Source organism: Felis catus, chromosome E1, assembly GCF_018350175.1.
Source record: "Felis catus isolate Fca126 chromosome E1, F.catus_Fca126_mat1.0, whole genome shotgun sequence".
Taxonomy (NCBI): domain Eukaryota; kingdom Metazoa; phylum Chordata; class Mammalia; order Carnivora; family Felidae; genus Felis; species Felis catus.
The window spans coordinates 18,833,850-18,852,988 of NC_058381.1; the positions used below are offsets into that span (position 1 = coordinate 18,833,850).

The 19,139-nt window shown below is 56.1% G+C and overlaps 1 protein-coding gene across 3 annotated transcripts; it reads right to left on the reverse strand.

The window, feature by feature from the left end:
* Window positions 1-1,522: 1,522 nt before the first annotated feature.
* Window positions 1,523-18,869, reverse strand: LGALS9 (galectin 9). 3 transcript variants are annotated; one of them, XM_003996522.4, is made up of 11 exons: window positions 18,712-18,869; window positions 12,917-13,008; window positions 10,282-10,483; window positions 9,075-9,185; window positions 7,797-7,892; window positions 6,068-6,103; window positions 5,448-5,498; window positions 4,867-4,908; window positions 4,337-4,425; window positions 4,044-4,206; window positions 1,523-2,281 (listed from the first exon to the last, which is right to left on the reverse strand). In XM_003996522.4, the coding sequence occupies exons 1-11, from the start codon at window positions 18,748-18,750 to the stop codon at window positions 2,135-2,137; spliced, it is 1,068 nt and encodes a 355-aa protein (XP_003996571.1). In that variant the 5' UTR covers window positions 18,751-18,869; the 3' UTR covers window positions 1,523-2,134. The 3 variants fall into 3 exon arrangements, with proteins under 3 accessions (XP_003996571.1, XP_003996572.1, XP_019673053.1); XM_003996523.6 differs by lacking the exon at window positions 7,797-7,892; XM_019817494.3 differs by lacking the exons at window positions 4,044-4,206; window positions 7,797-7,892.
* Window positions 18,870-19,139: the final 270 nt, after the last annotated feature.

Genomic DNA, 19,139 nt, shown 5'->3' on the forward strand with positions numbered 1-19,139 from the left:
CCCCCTCAGAGGGACATGCTGGTTTGACCACGCTGCCTCTCGGAAATGGCCACCAGGTATGAGGCAGAACGTGGAGTTTTGTGCCCATCCGAAGACCTGTGATGGGGGCGAGGAAGCAAGATCACCCGTGGGGTGTGGGCGGTGACTCACGGGGCACGTCTCACACGGGGTGTGTCGGGGATGCACCGCTGCCTGTAGTACCAGCCCCTTGGTGAAGGCCTCGTCCACGATCCCTTTCTAGAAGGCAGCTGTGTTTTGCTCTGGGCTCGCCTGTTTCATGAGAGTTTGGCCAATAATAATTTGGCACCTGGGTGACAAAGCAGGTGAGGTGGGACTGTGCCAAAGCCGTGGCAGTGAGTGAAGGACACGTGTCTTCCACGGGGAAGACTTCTTCAGGGACTGAGCCTTATTCTCTTAGAATAAGGAAGGAACTTCGGTGTCCTGGGGGACCCAGTCACTTGGCTCTTGGTTTTGGCTCAGGGGATGATCTCACAGCTTTGTGGGTTCAAGCCCCACATCGGGCTCTGTGCTGGCAGCACGGAGCCTGCTTGAAGTTCTCTCTCTCTCTCTCTCTCTCTCTCTCTCTCTCCCCCTCTCGACGCGCTCTCAAAAAATAAACTTAAAAAAAAAAAGGAACTTAGCCAGGGGCTGAGGGGTGTGGGAAAAATCCAGCTCCCAGCTTGGATTTGGCCTTTGCTTCATTGGTTCCTGGGCTCACTTCTCCCCTCCCCCTACTCAGATGGGGTGAGAATGGGACAAAAAGGGCCCCCAGTGTCCCAGCAACGCACCTGAACAACGTGGTCGAGAATGCGGTCACCTAGACCAGTGCCTGTCCCCTCGGAGATGCACGCAAACCACCGGCGTCTTGTCACAACACAGACCGATTCTGGAAGTCTGCGGCAGGCCTGGGTTCTGCCTTCCTAATAAGCTCCCGGCTGCCGCCGGTGCTGCTGGTCCCAGGCCGATGCTCTGAGCCCCAGCCCAGTTCCAGAAGCACTGGATTCTTGATGGAGTCAGCAGGCTGAGTTGGCATCATGTGGGCACAGAACCGGCCTTCCTGCGCCGGCCCAGTGGCTGGTAGGGAGCCCCCCACACTGAGCCACTCTCCCCACTGTACCCTAACCCCGAACGCTGGGACCCACAGTGGAACGACACAGACAGGTGTCCACTTGAGTCAGCTTCTCCTGAGACCACACCAGCCACCTCCTCCCACTGGGACACAGGGGGCTGATAAGCCATCTGGCCTTCTGGCCCAGCCCTTGCAGTGTGAGTTTGTTTGCGGGGTTGGCCTGTTACCAAGCTTCCTGCATCACAGATTCCTGCCCAGGAGGCCCGAGCCCAACCTGCTTCGTCCCACCCACGTGGGGTGTGTGAGGGACCCACTGGGAGCGGGTGTGGATGTCAGGACCCACCCCATCAGTGAACCCATGCTTTCTCCTCCCGTTGCCCTTGCCCAGAACTTCCCCAACTTCAGAGACTCCAGAATGTCTCAGACACATTCAATAACCACAGTGAGCCCATGCACAGGTGCCCATAAGCGTTTGTCTTTCTTTGAAGGAAGCTGGGAAAGGACCTGCTGGCTGGTGGAGATCAGGGGAGTGTCCTCAGGGTATCTTTCCAGGAGCAGGGAGGGTGGGAGCTGGGTGCAAGGCAAGGTCAAAGGTAGGAGAAAGGGGAGGGGCCCAGAACACAGCTTCCCACTAGAATGAACGGCTTGGGGCTGAGGCGGAGTTGACTGGGGGGCAGGGGGTAGGGAGTGTGACAGAGGGGCAGATGGGGTGCAGGCCTGGTCTGGGATCTTGGGCTCTCCCTTTCTGCCAAGGGGACTGAACATAGGGCTTAACCTGTGGGGACCACCCCCCTCTCCTCAGACGGCAGGACTGGGGCGGCTGCTGGAGCCCCAGGTACTGCTCTGAGGAAGGTGCCGCCCCCCCACCCACCGCCAGCTGCCCTCCTCCCCTCCAGGCTGGCTGCAGCCGGAAGCAGAGCCAGACAAGGACACAGTCTCTCCAGAAAAGTCCCCAGATCGTCAGGTGGCTGGAAAGGCCCGGGCAGGGACAGGGAAGGTGGAGGTGAGGAGCAGATCCGAACAGCAGCACGCCCCTTCCCTTACCCCCAGGGCCAGGGAGCCCGCCTATGTCTGCACATGGGTCAGCTGGATGTCACCCGCCACCTCCAGGCTGTTGATGGCAGGCAGGTTCTTCAGGCGGTGGCAGTATTCAAGCAGGTGCTGACCGTCCACGGACACCTTGAGGCAGTGGCCTTCACACATGATCCACACCTGCATGGAGGCCACGTTATTTGCACTCCTCTTGGAAAGTCCTCAACCCTAAATGCAGGCTCACGTCTCCCACCACCTACCTGCCTTCCTCAAACATGAAGCAAGTCTCACGCCTGCCTTCAGCCCACCTGGGGGAGCCCACCCTTCCCTCCACACGCCTCCTGTTCTTCCCCTTGTGCCTTTACATACCCCGCTCCCCCTTCCTCTGTGCTCGCCACGCTGCCCCCCTGCACCCTTACAGGTGGCTTCTCCCCAACCAGCAAGCCTCCCCTGCCTTCCCCCACCTGGTCAGATGCCCCTCAGGCCGTGTCGCCCACCCTACCCCCACTCTCCCACTGACCCCGAGCCTCCAGGGGTAGGAACACTGGCCTGTGCCATCCATGTCCCTAGTGGCCGGCACCCAGCCAGCCTCCATGCCCGCACCCCCGCAGTGCAGCCTCCTGACTTGTGCTTCCCACCCCACATGTGCTCCCGGAGGCAGCGAGACCACGTCTGTGAAAACGTCACCAGGACAGCTGACACTTCCGGCACACTTACTGTGCCCTGGGCACTGTCCTAAGGCTGTCACAGACATTATTTCATTTCATTCTAACATCTCTATGAGACTGATATTATTATTAGCCCCGTTAAAAACATTTTTCTGGTAATGTTTTTGAGAGAGTGCACATGCGCAAGCGGGGGAGGGGCAGAGAGAGAAGAAGACGCGGAATCTGAAGCAGGCTCCAGGCTCTGAGCTGTCAGCACAACTGGGGCTTGAACTCACAAGCCGCGAGATCACCACCTGAGCCAAAGTTGGACGCTGAACCCACACGCTGAGCCACCCAGGCGCTCCATATTAGCCCCATTTTTTAGATGAGAAAACTGAGGCCCGGAGCAGTGAAGTCACTTGCTCAAAGTCACACAGCTACCTATGAATCCATGCATACTGCTCTCTGGCTTGAAACATAACAGCACGCTGCACTGAAATCCAAACTTCTTCCCACAGCTCTCAAGGCCCTACGTCAGTCACCTCCAAGCCTGGGTGAGGAGTATCATGGCATATTTTAAGATAAGATGTCCAGGCTGGGATGGGGCCAGGTGAACCGAATGCGTAGGTGGGGCCGAGAACACCTGCCCTGTGTGATCGGGCCTCCAGCCTCACCACCCACACCTTTCTGTTGTCACTTTGGCCAGAAGCCCCTGGCCTCCCTGTCCCTAGACAGACCATGCCCCTGACTCTACCTTTGCGGGAATAGCTGCCCCCTCTGCCGCCCACCAGGAATGCCCCCTCAGATCTTTGTGAGGCGGGCTTCTTCTGAGGTCTCAGCTGCACTAGGGCCCCCTCTGACAGCTGTCCCCATCAGGGGCAGCGTGGCCCCTGCCCCAGGGCTCACTCGATCCCATTAGTCTGTTTTGCTCTCTGCACAGACCAGTTGTTATTTCCAATGACCTGTCCAGGATTGTTGAATGAGTGAGAGGTAAATGAATGACCCGTGCTTGGGCCCCACCTGGCACTTACTGGCTGTGTGACCTCAGGCGAGTAACCTGCACCTGTGAGCCTGTCCCTTCACTGGCGAGCAGAGGCACCACCACCCACCCTATGTGGGACAGTACGAGGAAAACAGTAATAGCAGCCATCTGTGGGGCACGTTCTGTTCTTCTAGGCCCAGGCTTCACCCCAGAGGCCTCAGCTCCCACATCTTTCAAGGTGTCCCCAGACGCCCTCCACGCCCTGCTTTGTTTGCCCGTGGACCCCCTCTGTGCTCTGGCCGCGGCATCTTACCGAGAAGCTCTGGCCTCGGACAAAAGGCATTTTTCGGGGCAGGCTTCGCTCCTCGGACCCCCAAGAGCCGTTGACCTGTGTGTTGCGGACCACGGTGTTCTCGTCGAAACGGGGGTTCAGGTGGAAGGCGATGTCACTCCCACAGCGCAGGTTGATGTGGAACCTGGGCACGGGCAGCTCCCATGAACCTCTTCTGCCCACTGAGCTCTGAGTCCCTACCCCTCCCAGCCTGCCCAGAGCCAGGGGGGGACGACCAGAGGACCTTGAGAGCCTTCTTGAGGGCCCTGGCTTACCTCTGGGCACTGGGCAGGACGGTGCCAGACACGATGATGCTCTTGGAGGGGTACAGCCCACCCGGGATGGAGGTGAAGAAAGGCATCGACTATCAGGAGGAGAGGGGACAGGTCAGTCGCAGGGGGGGCTTTGCGCCAATTTCCATGAATATGGACTGTCAGCTGAGTTTGACGGCCACTTCTGAGAGTAATATATTTTCAAGAAAGAACTCCGTAATATCCTCACTTGGTTCAGTAAATGCCAACGGAAAACTTTCCAGCATTGCTCAAAGTAACGGGCTCCAGTTGTCATAAAAAGAGCTTTGGCCGGATGCCATAGGATGCTTGGGCTGAGGGGAAGGCCCTAGCCTATGCTCATGTCGAAGGGACAGTTTTAAAGGTGACAGCTCCTTTCAACAGCCTTCTAATTCACTTGGATGTTTTCAAACGTTAGCTTACTAAAGGGTTGCCTTAATTTTGTAAGCCGCCCCTCACCTCCCACCCTGCCCTACTTGAACAAGGCGTCCGCCCCTCCCAGAGAAACCACTTACGTAGGTTGGGTTGGGGTACGCCATAGGTGGGATGACGGGGTTCTGTTGAAAGAGACCAGGAAGTTTGGTTTGGGAGTGCACACCCACATGGGACCCCCACATTCCAGAGGCCCCTGGCCTCTCGGCTTCGCCTTCTCAAGTCAGCCTTGGCGAAACTTCTTGCCATGTTCCCTGACATCATGGCCGCCTGCCTGCAGGTAGCCGCACTAAATCCAGGCCTCCCATCTGATTTGTGCCCGGGGCGGGAGAAGCAGCAGCAGCTTAAGCCTGTGACTCGCGGTGACATGCCAGGGGCTGGTCCTCAGGACGCAGAGTCTCATACCCACATGCTGGGACCGCTGCACTCCCCTCTCAGGGACAGCAGGACCAGTTTTTTTTTGCTGGTCCCTGAGAAACCCGCTCCAGAATCTTTGCCGTCCCCAGGGGCATTTTACTCATGTGCCTCCCGAGCAGAAGGCCCAACCCCCCAAAACTCTATCCTCTTTGCTGCACTTCCTTCCTGCCTCTGGGACTAGAGAATTCAGTCCTTGGTGAAGGGGCACACGGTGGGGCCGTGATCTGACCCGAGCTTTCAAACTTACAGGGAACATCTGTCCGGGGGCGCTCTGCATGGTGTGGATGACAGTTTGAGTCTGGAAGAAAGAAATCCAGATTTGAACCGGCTCTCCGCGGCGTCAAGACCACCAGCTGCCACCAGAGGGCATCACTTAACCCCCATGAGGTGACTCCATCTTGAGCGCGTAAGCAGCCCAATGGCCCCCGCCAGATCCCCCGAAACTGGCGGATGGAGGGGTATCTTCTCTCAAGGGGGTGAGGTAGGGGCAAAGGTTTCTTCTACTTGGAGAAGAAATATGGCTGTGCTTGTGGCCTGTGGCTCGTCTTTCTCCTCAGGGGACTTTATGTGGCACGGCCTCGCTCTACGAGAGGAACGAGTGGATGTGTGGCCTCGGTCTCCTGTGGCCGCTCACAGAAAAGGGCAGGGGCTTGAGCAGACAGGGGGCAATTCAAGGTGTTTCCCAATTCACGAGGGCCAGCCAACCCCCTTGCCCTGCTTCCACCCTCCCCCCCACCCCCCACGACAGCCAGGCAGACGGCCCGGGGTGGCCTCCCCGTGGGAGAGGCCCGGTGCCCAGCCTGCCTCCTCCTTTGAACCCACCGGAAGAAGCAAAATTAAGAGGATGGGAGAAATCCAGAGACTTACAATGGGAGCCGCGTTGGCCTGCCAAATGCCTGGAGACTGAAGGGGAGGAGAAAAATCAAACAGTAGTTGACGTTGGTGTTTCACGAGGGTGAGACACTGGCGGCAAGTGGAGTGAGAAATACCTCCCCAGACTCACACTCACCTCCTTCCTGCTCCCTAGCAAGCCTTCCAGAGCGAGCCTCCTCCACCATCCCAGGCCCACCGGGGTTGGGGGGTACAGCCAGGGTTGGGGGTACGGTCAGGTTGGGGAACATCCGCATTGGCTCCTCCAGAGGGAGAAGAGGATGGGTCGCAGAGAGACCGTACAGCTTCCCTTCCCTCCCCGAGGCAAAACCACTACTTCCGGTGCCCTATTTCATCCGTAAGGTCAACCACTTAGTGAAGGCCGGCTGTGTGCCAGGCTCTGGCTTTGACACTTTTACAAGGGAGGCACCCTCGGCTCCTGTTTCGCTAGCGAGGCAGCTGGGTCAGAAAGGTTAAGCAACTTGCCCAAGCTCCTCCCAGTAGTAAGTGATAAAATCCAAACTGCTACTCGGTTTTGGCTGATTGTATCTACCACACCCCGTCGTCCCCAGGCCAGAGCCAAAGTCGGGCTGCCCTGCAAGACTCCCTGAAGCTTGCCCGGTCCTGAAGTCAGCGGGGCGCGAGGCGCATGCCCTGTCTGTACCGCGATGGGCCACAGAAAGCCTGGGTAGAGAGGCACCCCTTCTTCAGCCCCCGCTGCTCCGGTGCTCGAAGGAGGGGCCAGGCCATGCTTCCCTTCCTGTCCTAGACCCTGTCCCCACCCAGCAGACCCTTCTTGCCCTGGCTGGTCTCCCCTTCTGCTGGCTGTACAAATCACACTCCACATGCACCGAGCCCCTACTGCTTGCCCAGATGCTAGGCTAAGTGCTGGGGATACACAAATGAACGACCCACAGTCCCAGCCCACAAGGGGCTTGTGGGTGTAGGGAAGGAGGGGGTGGAGGGACAGGGACAGATACGTAGGCACAGTTACAACAGGACGTGGTAATTGGCATAGCACAGATATATACAAAGTCCATGGGGACACTGGGGTGGGGGGGGGGGACATCCAACGATGTTCCAAGCAGCAAAGATGCCCTTGAAGAGTGACATTTAAGCAGAGCAGTGAAGGGCTGTTAGAGGTCGGCTGGGGCTGAGGTGGCCCAGGGTGTTTTCAGCACCAGGATTGCAGGTGCAAAAAGCATGTGGCCCCAGATAGCCTCAAGTGAGCAGTGGAGGCTGCCTAAGCTTCATGGGGGAAGGGGTGTGGCCAGGAGGTGGGCTGGGGCAGGACTGGGGTGGGAGCAGGGTGGTTTCTGCACATCCTGCCAGGAATTTAAGGCTTTATTTTAGAAGGGTTTGCAGCCTTTAGGATTTTTAAGCAGGGAGAGGACGCAGTCGCCTGTGTAGGTGTAGGGAGGTCACTGCCGCAGTGGGCGGGGTGAGTGGGGAACTAGAGCCCGGTCCTTGCAGTCAAGGGTCAGACGGCCTGGCCCAAGAAAGGCAGTGGCTTCGGGAGGGAGAGGTGTGGGTGCGATGCAGGCATACTAAGGAGGGGAAGGAAGGCCGACTCCCAGGTCCCCAGCTCTGGGCCAGGTGGTGTGGTGGAGACAGGGAAGCTTTGGGGAGGCATCATGGGGCCCGCCTGCTGGAACCAGCCTCTCGGAGCCTCTGTCCTTCCTGATGAGCGCTCGCTCGGCCTCCAAGGCCTCCACATTGAACTCACTTTTGGCTTTCGCCCTTTGGGCCTGGGTGGGAAACAGGCAGTCTGGGAGAACTGCACCGTGGAGAAGGCAGGCTGCATAGGGGTTGCTCGCATGTTCTGTTAAAACAAAAGGCACCAAGGCATGAAGAGAAGCATTCATGGAGCCAAGGAAGGTCAGACAGGCAGGGGCCTGGGCCAGAGGGAGGAAGCCAGGCAGGCCGGGGAGGGTGTTCAGGATCATGCAGAGAGGCAGAGGGAGGATTCGGCTCCAGTGAGGGACAGCAGGCCAGCGAGCTCCTGCCCCACCCTCCCCCACCCTCCTCCGTCTTTCTCCTTCGCCCTCCCTTCCCCTCCCCTGCTCTCTTCCCCAGGCCCATGGGGAAAGAGTCGGGTAGGGAGGGAATGTGAGAGATTAGGACGAGAGAGAGAGGAGCTTGGACCCATGGAGGGCCTGCTGTGTGCTCTTCTCAACTCAGGGAGCACCAGGACCAAAAATGGTGACAGCGGTGCCCCTCAGCCTCCTGGGGCCCTGAGGGAACGTGCGCCCAGCATACCCCATCCTCCCAGTTTTCAAAAAAGCCAGAAATCCTGGCTTTTTTTTTCCTCACCTTTTTTTTTTCCCCTTTAATTGTGGTGACACACGTGTGAATTTACCATCTCAACCAACTTTAAGTGTATGGTTCCAGCGGCATTAAGTACATTGGCACTGTCATACATCCGTCACCACCACCCACTTCCAGAATGCAAAACTTCTTCTCCTGGCCTTTTAGATGCTGGCAACACGTTCGAAAATGTTGACACACGGAGAGGGGCCAATAGACCCTGGCGTGGTCCCAGGCAGGCCGTCTTGTGAGCTCACTGAATTCACCCAATAACTCATGGGGCAGCAGTGGCTACGCCCCTTCCACAGATGGGGAAACTGAGGCTGGGAGAGGCACAGTTGCTTGTCTAAGATCTCACAGCTGGTGATAATGGCAGAGCTAGGCATCTGAGCTAGATTCAGTTGGATTCCCAAGCCTGGGTTCTTTTCTAGAGCCACGTGGCCTCCTAAGCATGGTGGAAATAGACAGTGACAGAGAGCGGTGGCCAGAGTGTCTGGGAGACTGAGACAAGGGTTCTGGACAAAGACAGTGAGTAACACAGAAGGAAAGGACAGGACAGGGGAGCTGGAGGTGTGCTCCCAGAGTCACCTGGGTAGGACACTGGCTGCTACCATTGGGCCCTCCCAGCAGGGCCGACGTGCAGCTAGACTGGGCCCTGCACTCAGCCCTGAGACAGGTGCCAAAGGGACATTCTGACCTGGAAGCCGATGTAGGACAGGTGCACAGCACCGCTGATGGAGAGGGTGTCCACACGGTGGAAGGGCACACGGTGTGAGTACTGCACAAAATGGCTCCCGTTCACTGTCACCTGTGAAGACAAGTGCACATTCCAGAACAGTGGTCTCAGGCCAGGGCGGGGGACCTGAACCCCTGCTCCCAGGAATTAAGACCTGTGTTTGGTTTTCACATCTGTCCCCCAGGGGTCAGGGACACCAGCCTTCAGAGCTGTGCCAGTTGTAAGAACACGGCCTATGATCCAAAGTGCATCGGAACCCAGTCCCTACTGGGCTCTACTGGGCTTTTTAGTTCTTACAGTCATTTGTTTATTGCAATCAGTTTACCTTTTTTTTTTTTTTAATTTTTTTTAATGTTTATTTTTGAGAGGGAGAGCACGCACGGGTGGGGGAGGGGCAGAGAGAGAGAGAGAGAGACACAGAATCGGAAGCAGGCTCCAGGCTCCGAGCTGTCAGTACAGAGCCCAACGTGGGGCTCGAACTCACGAACCATGAGATCATGACCTGGGCTGAAGTCGGATGCTTAACCAACCGAACCACCTAGGTGCCTCAATCAGTTTATCTTTCTAATGTTAGCTCATTGAGGTGTTTAAATATGCATAAGCATGTTCATGGGGAGCAGGGGAGAGGCAGGTTGTACACTGAGGGGACGGGAACATCCATGCTCGCACAGAGAAGGACAGACACGGGGACACTCACCCCCCACCTGTCTCCCAAGCCCAGAGACACTACTCTGCTTACGTAATTTGCAACACCATGTAAAACTAAGCCATTGGCGGAACCCGGACAAAGGCTGCAACAATATTAGCAAAAACCAAACGTTAGCAGGGACCTGCAGGGGAGGAAAGCCTACAGCAAAGGAATGGAATGAACTAGAACTTTAAAGACCCGCAAGGCCCAAAAGCGCCATGGTGATTTACCTAGTTCCTATTTCCTGAGTAAAAGCAGCAACAGGTGTCCCTGTAGATGTGCAGGTGAAGGTGTGTGAGCAGACTGTGGCCATCGCTAACGTTCTTACAAGGCAAACGTCCTGCCATCTGTATAATGGCATTGCTCACGTGACCATTTAAAAGCTCACGTGACTTCTGATGGCTGCTCACCGCACCTGATAGGGCCGGGAGGGAGGGGAAGGAGGCGGTGGGAAGGCAGGCGAGGGGGGCCGCTTCTCACCTTGAAATTGTAGCTGTCCACCAGGAAGCAGAGCTCAAATGGGTTCCCCATCTGGAAAGGCATATGCATCTTCCTCTCCTCTGGCCCCCAGCATCCGTTCTGCTTTGTGTTGCAGACCACATACCCGCCCTCTTCGAACCGTGGGTTGAAGTGGAAGGCAATGTCATTGTCGCTGGGGCCGGAATGAAAGTTCACAGCAAACCTAGGCAGAAAGAGATTCCGAAGCCTGGTTTATTGCCAAGTGGGGGGAGGGGGGCTCACGCCCTTGACTTGGTCTGTCTGCGAACTTGCATACAACCTGCATGGCAGGTTTGGACCCATCCTTAGTTTGTTGCCATCCTCTCTGTCCACCCAGCTTGGACTTCGTGTGTGTTTGTGCAATTGTTGCATGCTGCCCTTACGGTATGATTTTCTAAAAATACGTAGAACACGGGTAAACAAAAATAGTGGACGCTTTCATGCCAAGTGGATACTCGGAGGCCAGCCCCCATCAGCTCAGTTGGGAAAGAGGAAAACCAATTCAAAGGCGATGCAGAATTGAGGGAATAGGCCTCCAGAGCTGGTTTCTAAGGCACAGAGTAAGCAGTAGCTCTCTGTCTCTCACTGGAGGTTGGCGTGCGTCCCACACATGATGTGCGGAGTGGTGGCCCCGAAGTCAGCAGGTCTGGACCCAGACCCCAGCTCTACACTGCTCGTCATTTGTGACGGTTCTGAACCACACTACCCTCGTCACCATCACCAGGGAGGTGAGTTACTTCCTTTGGGGATGCTTAATGAGGCGGTGTCCTGGAAAACCCCACCCAAGTCCATTTCCATTCCTGCCTCTCTCCTCCGAAGCAGCCTCTCACTATCAAAACCGCCTTTGGGTACAGCCTATGGCTCCGAGGTGAGGGATTAAAACGAAGAACCTTCCAAGGAGCCTGGTTCCCAGAAGGGACACAGTAAACATTTGTTCTGTCTCTTCGCAGACAGAGCTCCCTCAGGTCCTACAACCAAGTTCCAGCCTGAGGCTCCTCCTCCGAGGCGTCTCTGTCCGCACGCAGCCTTCCCTGAGCTCAGCGCACCAGCGTGGTCCGCCGCCTGCTTCTCGGGGTCACTCCGGTCTCCCCAGCTAACGCACAGTGCTCTCCTGTCATCCACATCCCCCACAGTGCCGGGCTCTGCACCAAGCCCAGAAGCGGCCCTTGAGAGTCATTCTATTAAATTCCTGCAGAGGCCGCTTGATTTCTTGCTGGAGGAGCTCTTAGAAAATTTCTGCCTCGGGGCCCCTGGCTGGCTCAGTCAGGTAAGCGTCCGACTTCGGCTCAGGTCACCACGTTACAGTTCACGGGTGCGAGCCCCATGTCGGGCTCTGTGCTGACCGCCCAGAGCCTGGAGCCTGCTTCAGATTCTATGCCTCCCTCTCTCTCTGCCCCTCCCCCACTCATGCTCTGTTTCTGTCTCTCAAAAATAAATAAATGTAAAAAAAAAAGAAAAGAAAACGAAAGCGAAAGCGAAAACTCCTGCGTGCAGAAGCTTTGCAGGAAGACGTGGGACAGTCTCTGTTAGACAGGATGGGAGTAGAAAGCCATCCTGGTGCCAGGGGAGGGGTAGGCAGAGGGAGAGGGAGAGAGAAAGAAGGGAAGTTCAGAGGTGAGGTCCCGAAGTTCCCTGCTGGCAGGGTTTAGGGGGATCCTGGTGCCTCCCTTCCCTCAGAGCCGCCTCTTGGGGGCGCTCAGGGCTCTGGGACAAGTCCCACAGTCGGCGCGACCATGTCCACCTGGGCAGGGAAACGGTGGCGGAGGAAGTCATCTAGAGTCTAGATGCCGAGCTGAGGTAGGGCCCGGCCTGGGAGCGACGTGAAGGTGGGTCCAGGAGGTCCCAGAACCCGTGCCAGGTGGTGAGAGAGAGGACCACAGTGAGCAAGAGACATTGGGGATTGAGGCGGAAAGGCTTCCGAGAGAGGCCGCGGGTCCAGACGGGCTCCCGTGGGCACCGTGGACCTCAGGAAACAGCCCCCATGTACACAGGCCCCGTGCAAAGTGGGCGAGAAGCTGGACCACAGCAGAGGCCAGCCAGGGCCGCCCGAGCTTCCGAAGGGCCTCCAGCCTCTGAGAAGTCGAGTGCCTCCCCGCCTCCCGGTTCCCAGAAATCCCTCCTTGGGAAGGAGGGGGGTGGTGGGAAACAGCACTTAGATGGTGTTTGTGTTTTGGATTGACTTAGTATTTTCCAGAAAAGACCTTGACACTGACAGCGACTTGCATTTGATGGCAAGTTTCAATATTTCTGTATCAGCCAGATGAGGGCTCCAAAGTACTTAAGGGCAAGTTCAGGAAATAAAGGAAGTGATATTTTTGCCACTCAGTTATGGTGTAGAAAGTTCGATCCCAGAACAAACAAAATCATCTGCTTCTGGGCTGGCCTGCCTCCCTCCTTAGACTATGAGCTCCTGTCACCCCGATGTCTATAGGGAATCTCTGTTAATGGTGCCCAGACGCTACGGGCAGATGACAGTGGTGTCACACAGATCACCCGGGATCCCCCGAGCCAGGCACAAGCGTCTCCGAGGGTGTAGGGCGAACCCACCTGAGCTGACAGGGGCCATGGTTTGCCAAGGGGTGAGGCTAGAGAGAAAAAAAAAAACAGTTCCAGGTACCTGGTTCCATTGTAGTAAAGAACGTTCCCAGTGAGAGTGATTTTAAGTCCATCCTGGAGACCCCCCTGGATTTTCCCAGAGAAGGGGATGATCTGTAGGGAGAAGAGGCAGGTCAGTCAGTGGGCCCACCTCCGTCTGGTCCCCCCAGCACTTGCTAGAGGCGCCTGGGTGTGTCAGCCTCATGGATCCTCCGGGCCTGTGAGGGAGCAGATCTGAGTCCAGATAGTTCCACACACATTCTAAGATCGTGATAGGGAGGCTCTGGGGCTCTGAGACGACGTGATGGGGTGCTGGCCTCCCTTGAGAGTCTGAAAGTGACAACTTCTAAGAGGAAGTAACATGTACATGGCCCCGAGATGGGAAGGAGCCAGTGATGGGAGGAAGGAGTGATGGGAGCGCTGGACCCCAGGTTAAGCTCCTAGCAAAGGCCCCAGAGCCCTGCCTGGGGACTCAGGAGGCCCAAAGGACCAAAAGAGACCACCCATTCTAGAGGATAAACCTTCCACTTGCCTGACAGGGCCAGGAAGAACGCATCCTCCCCGGCTCCTGCCCTCCCCACCCATAGAACCATGGTGACCATGACCTTTGCCCTTCCAGCCACCTCAGGTAGCGCCTCTCCTCAGATGCTCTCTGCAGCCATGGGGCAGCCCCCTCTTCTACTTCTGCTTTTCGGCTCCCCGTTCCTTTCCTCGGGCCCTCGGCAGCCTCCGGAGTCCTCCTCCTAGGGCCCCTCAGCACCAGCTTTGTCAAATTCTCATTCCTGGGCCACTTTAAAGGACCAACGGTTATGGTGAGGCACGCCTCCTTTCAGAGCCAGACATACTCCAGGTCTGAATGCTAATTCTTTGGCTCATTACCTGAGTGGCCTTGGGAAGCTTATTGAACGTCTCTTTGCCTCAGTTTCCTCATCTGTAAACAGAGGGATAAATCCCCCCCTTCTGTGTCAGTCTGATGATTAAGAAAAAGTCTGCGGGAGAAGCTGGCACCTAGCAGGTGTCTCTCTACCGCCCCCCTTCTTCGATGTTGGGCTCTCTGAGCGAAACCCCAAACTGGTTATTTCTCAACTGTCAAAGCCTAACTCCAGAATCCCTCTTAACTAATGTGGTTGTATAACCTGCATTAGACTGGGAGAGACATCTAGCTCCCCGTCAATTTTCACACTTGTTAAGTTGTTCACACCTTCTCTAACTTCTCCCCTAGGTCAGTTCCTTGCAAAAATGAAATGCTTACAGGAGCCAGGCCGGTGATATGTGTGAGTGAGATGTCCAGGTAAGGCGATAGGCGAGAGGGACTGGAGGGGAGTATTACAAACTAGACGTCGCCTCCCTCATCTAACAGGGCAGTGTGCGTTCAGCTCTAACCAGTGATCACCACCCATGCCCTGTGCCGGCAGAGCTCCCAAATTTTTAGAAGACAGAAATCTGGATTTTCTTTTCTGTAAAACGTTCTAAGTTCTGGGGGGAGAATTCTTTAAAAATGATTTTGGGGGCACCTGGGTGGCTCAGTTGGTTAAGCGTCTGGGGCTCTTGGTTTCGGCTCAGGTCAGGGTCGTGCAGTTCACGAGATCGAGCCCCCAGTCGGGCTCTGTGCTGGCCTCGCGAAGCCTGCTTGGGATTCTCTCTCTCACCCTCTCTCTCCGCCTTCCCCCGCTTGTGCTCTCTCCCTCTCTCAAAAATAAATAAGCATTAAAAAAAAAAAGAGAGAGAGAGAGGGGCGCCTGGGTGGCTCAATCAGTTAAGCATCTGACTTCTGCTCAGGTTATGATCTTGCGGTTTGTGAGTTTGAGCCCCGTGTCAGGCTCTGTGCTGACAGCTCAGAGCCTGGAGCCTGCTTCGGATTCTGTGTCTCCCTCTCTTTCTGTCCCTCCCCTGCTCGTGCTCTTTCTCTCTCTCAAAAACAAATACACATTAAAAAAAGAGATAGAAAAGAAAAAAATACTCCTGGCAAGCATGCGTCCTTCACTTAAGCACATCCACACTAAAGTGTGAAGAACTAAAAGCAGAGTGTGGTTAGGTGGGTTTATCAGCGCACAGAAGGGAGGGTGAGATCGTGGGGACGCGGCAGCACAGGTTAATCCTAAGCAACGATGTCCCCAGAAAGGTTTTGAGCTTTCAATGTGTCTTAAATGGTGTCCCCAAATTCCGAAAACCAAGATTATTTTAAATGGAGTACAACTTTGCAGACAAGGCTATTCAACCGCAGCATTGTTACAGCAAAGGATTGGAAAGAAAAGTTCAGCAAGAGGATGATGGTGAAGTAAATGGGTTCGATGTAGCCTCCACAAAAAAAGGAAGGGGAAGAAGGGAATTCTTTGAGAACTGATACGAAATGACCCCATTTGTAGAAAAGAACAGGGTGGGAGGCCATATACATGCATTTACTTATTGATGAGGGAGCAGAAGGCAAGCTGGCAGGTCCCAAACACTGCCCTCCCCCCACCCCGTGGGATATGTGTGATATTCCTCAGGGACTCCTGGCTGCCTAAGAACAAAGGAAAAGGAAAAAACTAATGATTAACTGATAGAGATCATAGTCACCCTCCATCACCCTCCACAGTGATGTAGGGAACACAGGCAGAAGGAAATGGCAGATAAAACTCAATTTCCTTATAACCTGCAGCCCACTGACGAATACTTGAGGCTGGCGGAGTGAAATGTTGCTCCAGAGACTCCCTACTGTCTTGCTAGAGGGAAGAACCACCTTAGCTGGACAATACGTAGGCCTCCAGTATCCCATGAGTCTCTAGCATTTGAAAATCTCAGTGGAAACTTCCCCTGGACTCTACCTCCCCCAACCCCATAGTATATAACAGGTGTCTCTTCATAGTCCTGGGGCAACAACTCCTGCCCGCAGATCCTGTCCCCGTGCTGCAATAAAATCACCTTTCTGCACCAAAGACGTCTTCGGGAATTCTTTCTTGGCCGTCGGCTCCGGACCCCACGAACCCCACTGTCACCCCCAAAACCTCATCTCCTATTATGCATAGAATATCTGTGGATGGATTCAAAGAAACTGACAATACTGGCTGACTCCGACGAGGTCCGGTGGGTTGAATAATTACTACGCCTTCCCCGCTGCCCCGAACGTCTACGTTCCAATCCCTGGACTCTGTGGCTCCCGTATGTCACCTTATGAAGCACATGGGGATTTGAAAGATGTGATTCAGTTACAGATCTTGAGATGGGGGAGTTTATCCTAGATTAGCTGGGTGGACCCAATGTCATCACAGGGACCTCAAAGAGAGAGGCAGGAGGACAGAGTTAGTGGTAGGAGGTGTGACGACAGAAGCAAGAAGCTCCTGGCCATGAAGATGGAGGGAACCCCAGCCGCGGTAGGCAGGCAGCTTCCAGAAGCTGGAGAAGACGAGGAGAGCTTCTCCCCTGAAGCCTGTATTTTTGGATTTCTGCCCTCCAGAACTGTAAGAGAACAAATCTGTATCGTTTTAGGCCTGGTGGGCCAAGTCTGTTGTGGAATTTGGACCCGTGCATGCGCATGAGAGAGAGAGAGAGAGAGAGAGAGAGAGAGAGAGAGAGAGAGAACTCTTGGATTTATGGTCCCAAAGACAGTGCCTCCTTGTGGTAACAGCTCTCCTACTGGGCAAGTCACTTGATCTGTCTGTGCCCCAGGTCCCTCCTCAGGACAGTGGGACAATAGCACCAACCTGACCGTGCTCGTGAGAGGATTCGATGAGATGCCACACACTGCCACACACGAAAGCCCCTTGGTTCACAGGCCTTTGACAATGGCAGCTGTTTGCATCAGGATGTGACTCTGCTGGGTCAGAACTTGCTCTCCGGCTCCTGGCTGTGCCTGGAGGCTGAGGACTTTCTCCTCCTCTTCTGATCTGGAAGAACCAGGCTCTACCTGCCGGCCTCGGCAGCTGCCTTCTGGAGGAGGCCCAGGGTCACCAGAGGGCTCACTGGCAGGAGGCGGCGGGAGACTTTCGGCCAAAGGGAGCCATTGCCCTACAGGTTCTGAGGCCCCTCTGGTGGCTGACCTTCCTTCCACTCTGAGTGCCACTTTTACAGAGGAAACTGAGGCACAAAAGATTTGGCAGTTTGCCCAAGGCCACTCAGCTGGTGACAAGCATGGGGTCTGAATCCCAGCACACGGCTGGTCAGGTGAGGCATGTGGGGAGTGGGCAGGAGACGGGGGGCCAGATTCCCAAGGCGGCCCTCATGGCGTTTGGCTCCTCAGAACAGCTGGGCCGCGGGACCTTCCTGCCACCCTTGGGAGGAAGCAACGTTCCCACGGCTGGACGTCAGAGGGCCACTTGGGAGAGGGCACCCCTGTGGGACGGGCAGGTTTTCCTGGTGCCTGTGGGGACTGCACCCATCCTCTTTCTCGTTCGGACTCCAAGGCCCTGTTTTAACTCACTGTTGCCCGCAGGAAGATTCTCCTTCTCATCTGAAACCCTCGAATGCAAGGATTGGCAAGTAAAAACTAGCCACCGGAATCATGAAATGTCGGGGCCTGTGAGGACCTCTGGGATCTCTCATCTGATGGAGAATGAGCCCGAAGTGACACATTTTGACACTGAGAGCCCCATGGAGGGCCAGCTAACTGGAGCCAGGCCCAGCTTCCTCCAGCGACACCTCCCCTCCCCCCACCCCTGCCCCGCAGCCTCTGTCAGGCTATCAGCCCAGCCCCTCCGGAAGCTCTTGGCCAAGGCCCAGAGGGGCTCCTGCGAAGCCTCCTGGGCCTCCTGGGCCCTGCTGCTTGCCTGCCTTCCCCTGTTAATTGCTCTCTCTCTGTGGGCACCTCTCTCTTCTGGGGGTAAGTCAAGGCACCTCCCTTAGTTGCCACTTATCATCTGGGGACATTTGGCAAGTGGCCTCAGCTCCTCTGTTTCCCACGTCTGCTGTGGGGGTCGTAAGACTCACAGGGTTTAAACAAGGCCACGGGCAGACGGAGTCTACTCACATGTGGCCAAAGGTTGGAGGGAGCCCCCTGGGCCCCGCTCTGCAGGGACAGCCCCACTCCCCTCTCGCTCCCAAGATGGCCCCTCTGCACACACCCTTGGCCTGCCTCTGCCTTGCTAACTCACCCCTCAGGGAGCAGACACCTCCCCCGGAAAGCCTCCCCTGCTGCCTCCAGACTCCTAATAATACAAAACACTTCCAAAGCCCCCTCCCTACGGTGTGCCAGGCACTGTGGCCACACTTTAGATGTGCTACCTCCCTAATCCTTACCCAGCCCTGGGAGGTGAGCCCGAAGATGATCCCCTTTTACAGACGTGGAAATTGAGGCCCAGAGAGGTAAAAGTAACTTGCCTGAGGCCCCCCAGCTAGTAAAATGGCTGGACCCAGGGAGGCCATCTCCAAAGTAAGCGCCCTTAACCGCCGCGCTGGGCTGTTTTCCTCCCCCGGGAGCCCTGCTCGCTGCCCCGTGAACATACAAACCGTCACTCTTCTCGCTATTATACCTGCCCCCCCCATCTTCCCCCTCCCCGCACTTCCCGCACCTAGGACATTTGTCGAAGAGGCATGAATCCCTAGGACGGGCTCCCAGGGGAGCTCCGTGAACCTTTGTCAGAGGCATGAATCCTGGTGGTTATCAGCCCGCCAGTCCAGTCCGGAGATGCAAGGGAGACCGGCATGGGGTGTGCTGGGACTGCCCCTCCCGGCTTTCTGCTCTTTGCCTCGTGTCCTCTTCGGGACACCTGCCCTCCGCCTGCTGCAACCCACGGGTCATTTCCCCACAGACCCAGCGCTGTTTCCTCCTGGCGGAGGCGGCCGGCTCAGCCGGGGCCATCCCATGCCAGCACCAGCCATGCCCTCAGCCCCAGAACTCACCGGGTTCAGGTAGGGAGGCTGGGAGGTGCTTAAGGCCATCTCTCCACTGCCCGTGTGGCCCTTGCTGCTCTCCACGGCCAGCCAGGCAGTCAGTTCTCTGCACTGGGAGGAGATAGCCAGGAAATAGAAAGTGAAGCAAACCTACAGTTACTCAGTAGGGAGGAGCCAGAGGCAAGAGGAAGTGGTCTGGAGAAAAAGAGAAAGGGAGGGTGTTGCGGGAGGGCTGGGGGTACACTGAGGGAGGAGGGAGCAGACACTCCTCACCTCAGTGACCTTTGCCCTTCCTCTCTCCTGTGCTCCACTCCAACAAACCACTTGTGTTTGGTTCAGACAGATTCAAAGAGCCTGACCTCACTGACATAGCAAGTTTCTAGAGGACACTGTCCATGAGCGTGTGGCCGTGTCTCCCCAGAAAACAGCGGGGCTGT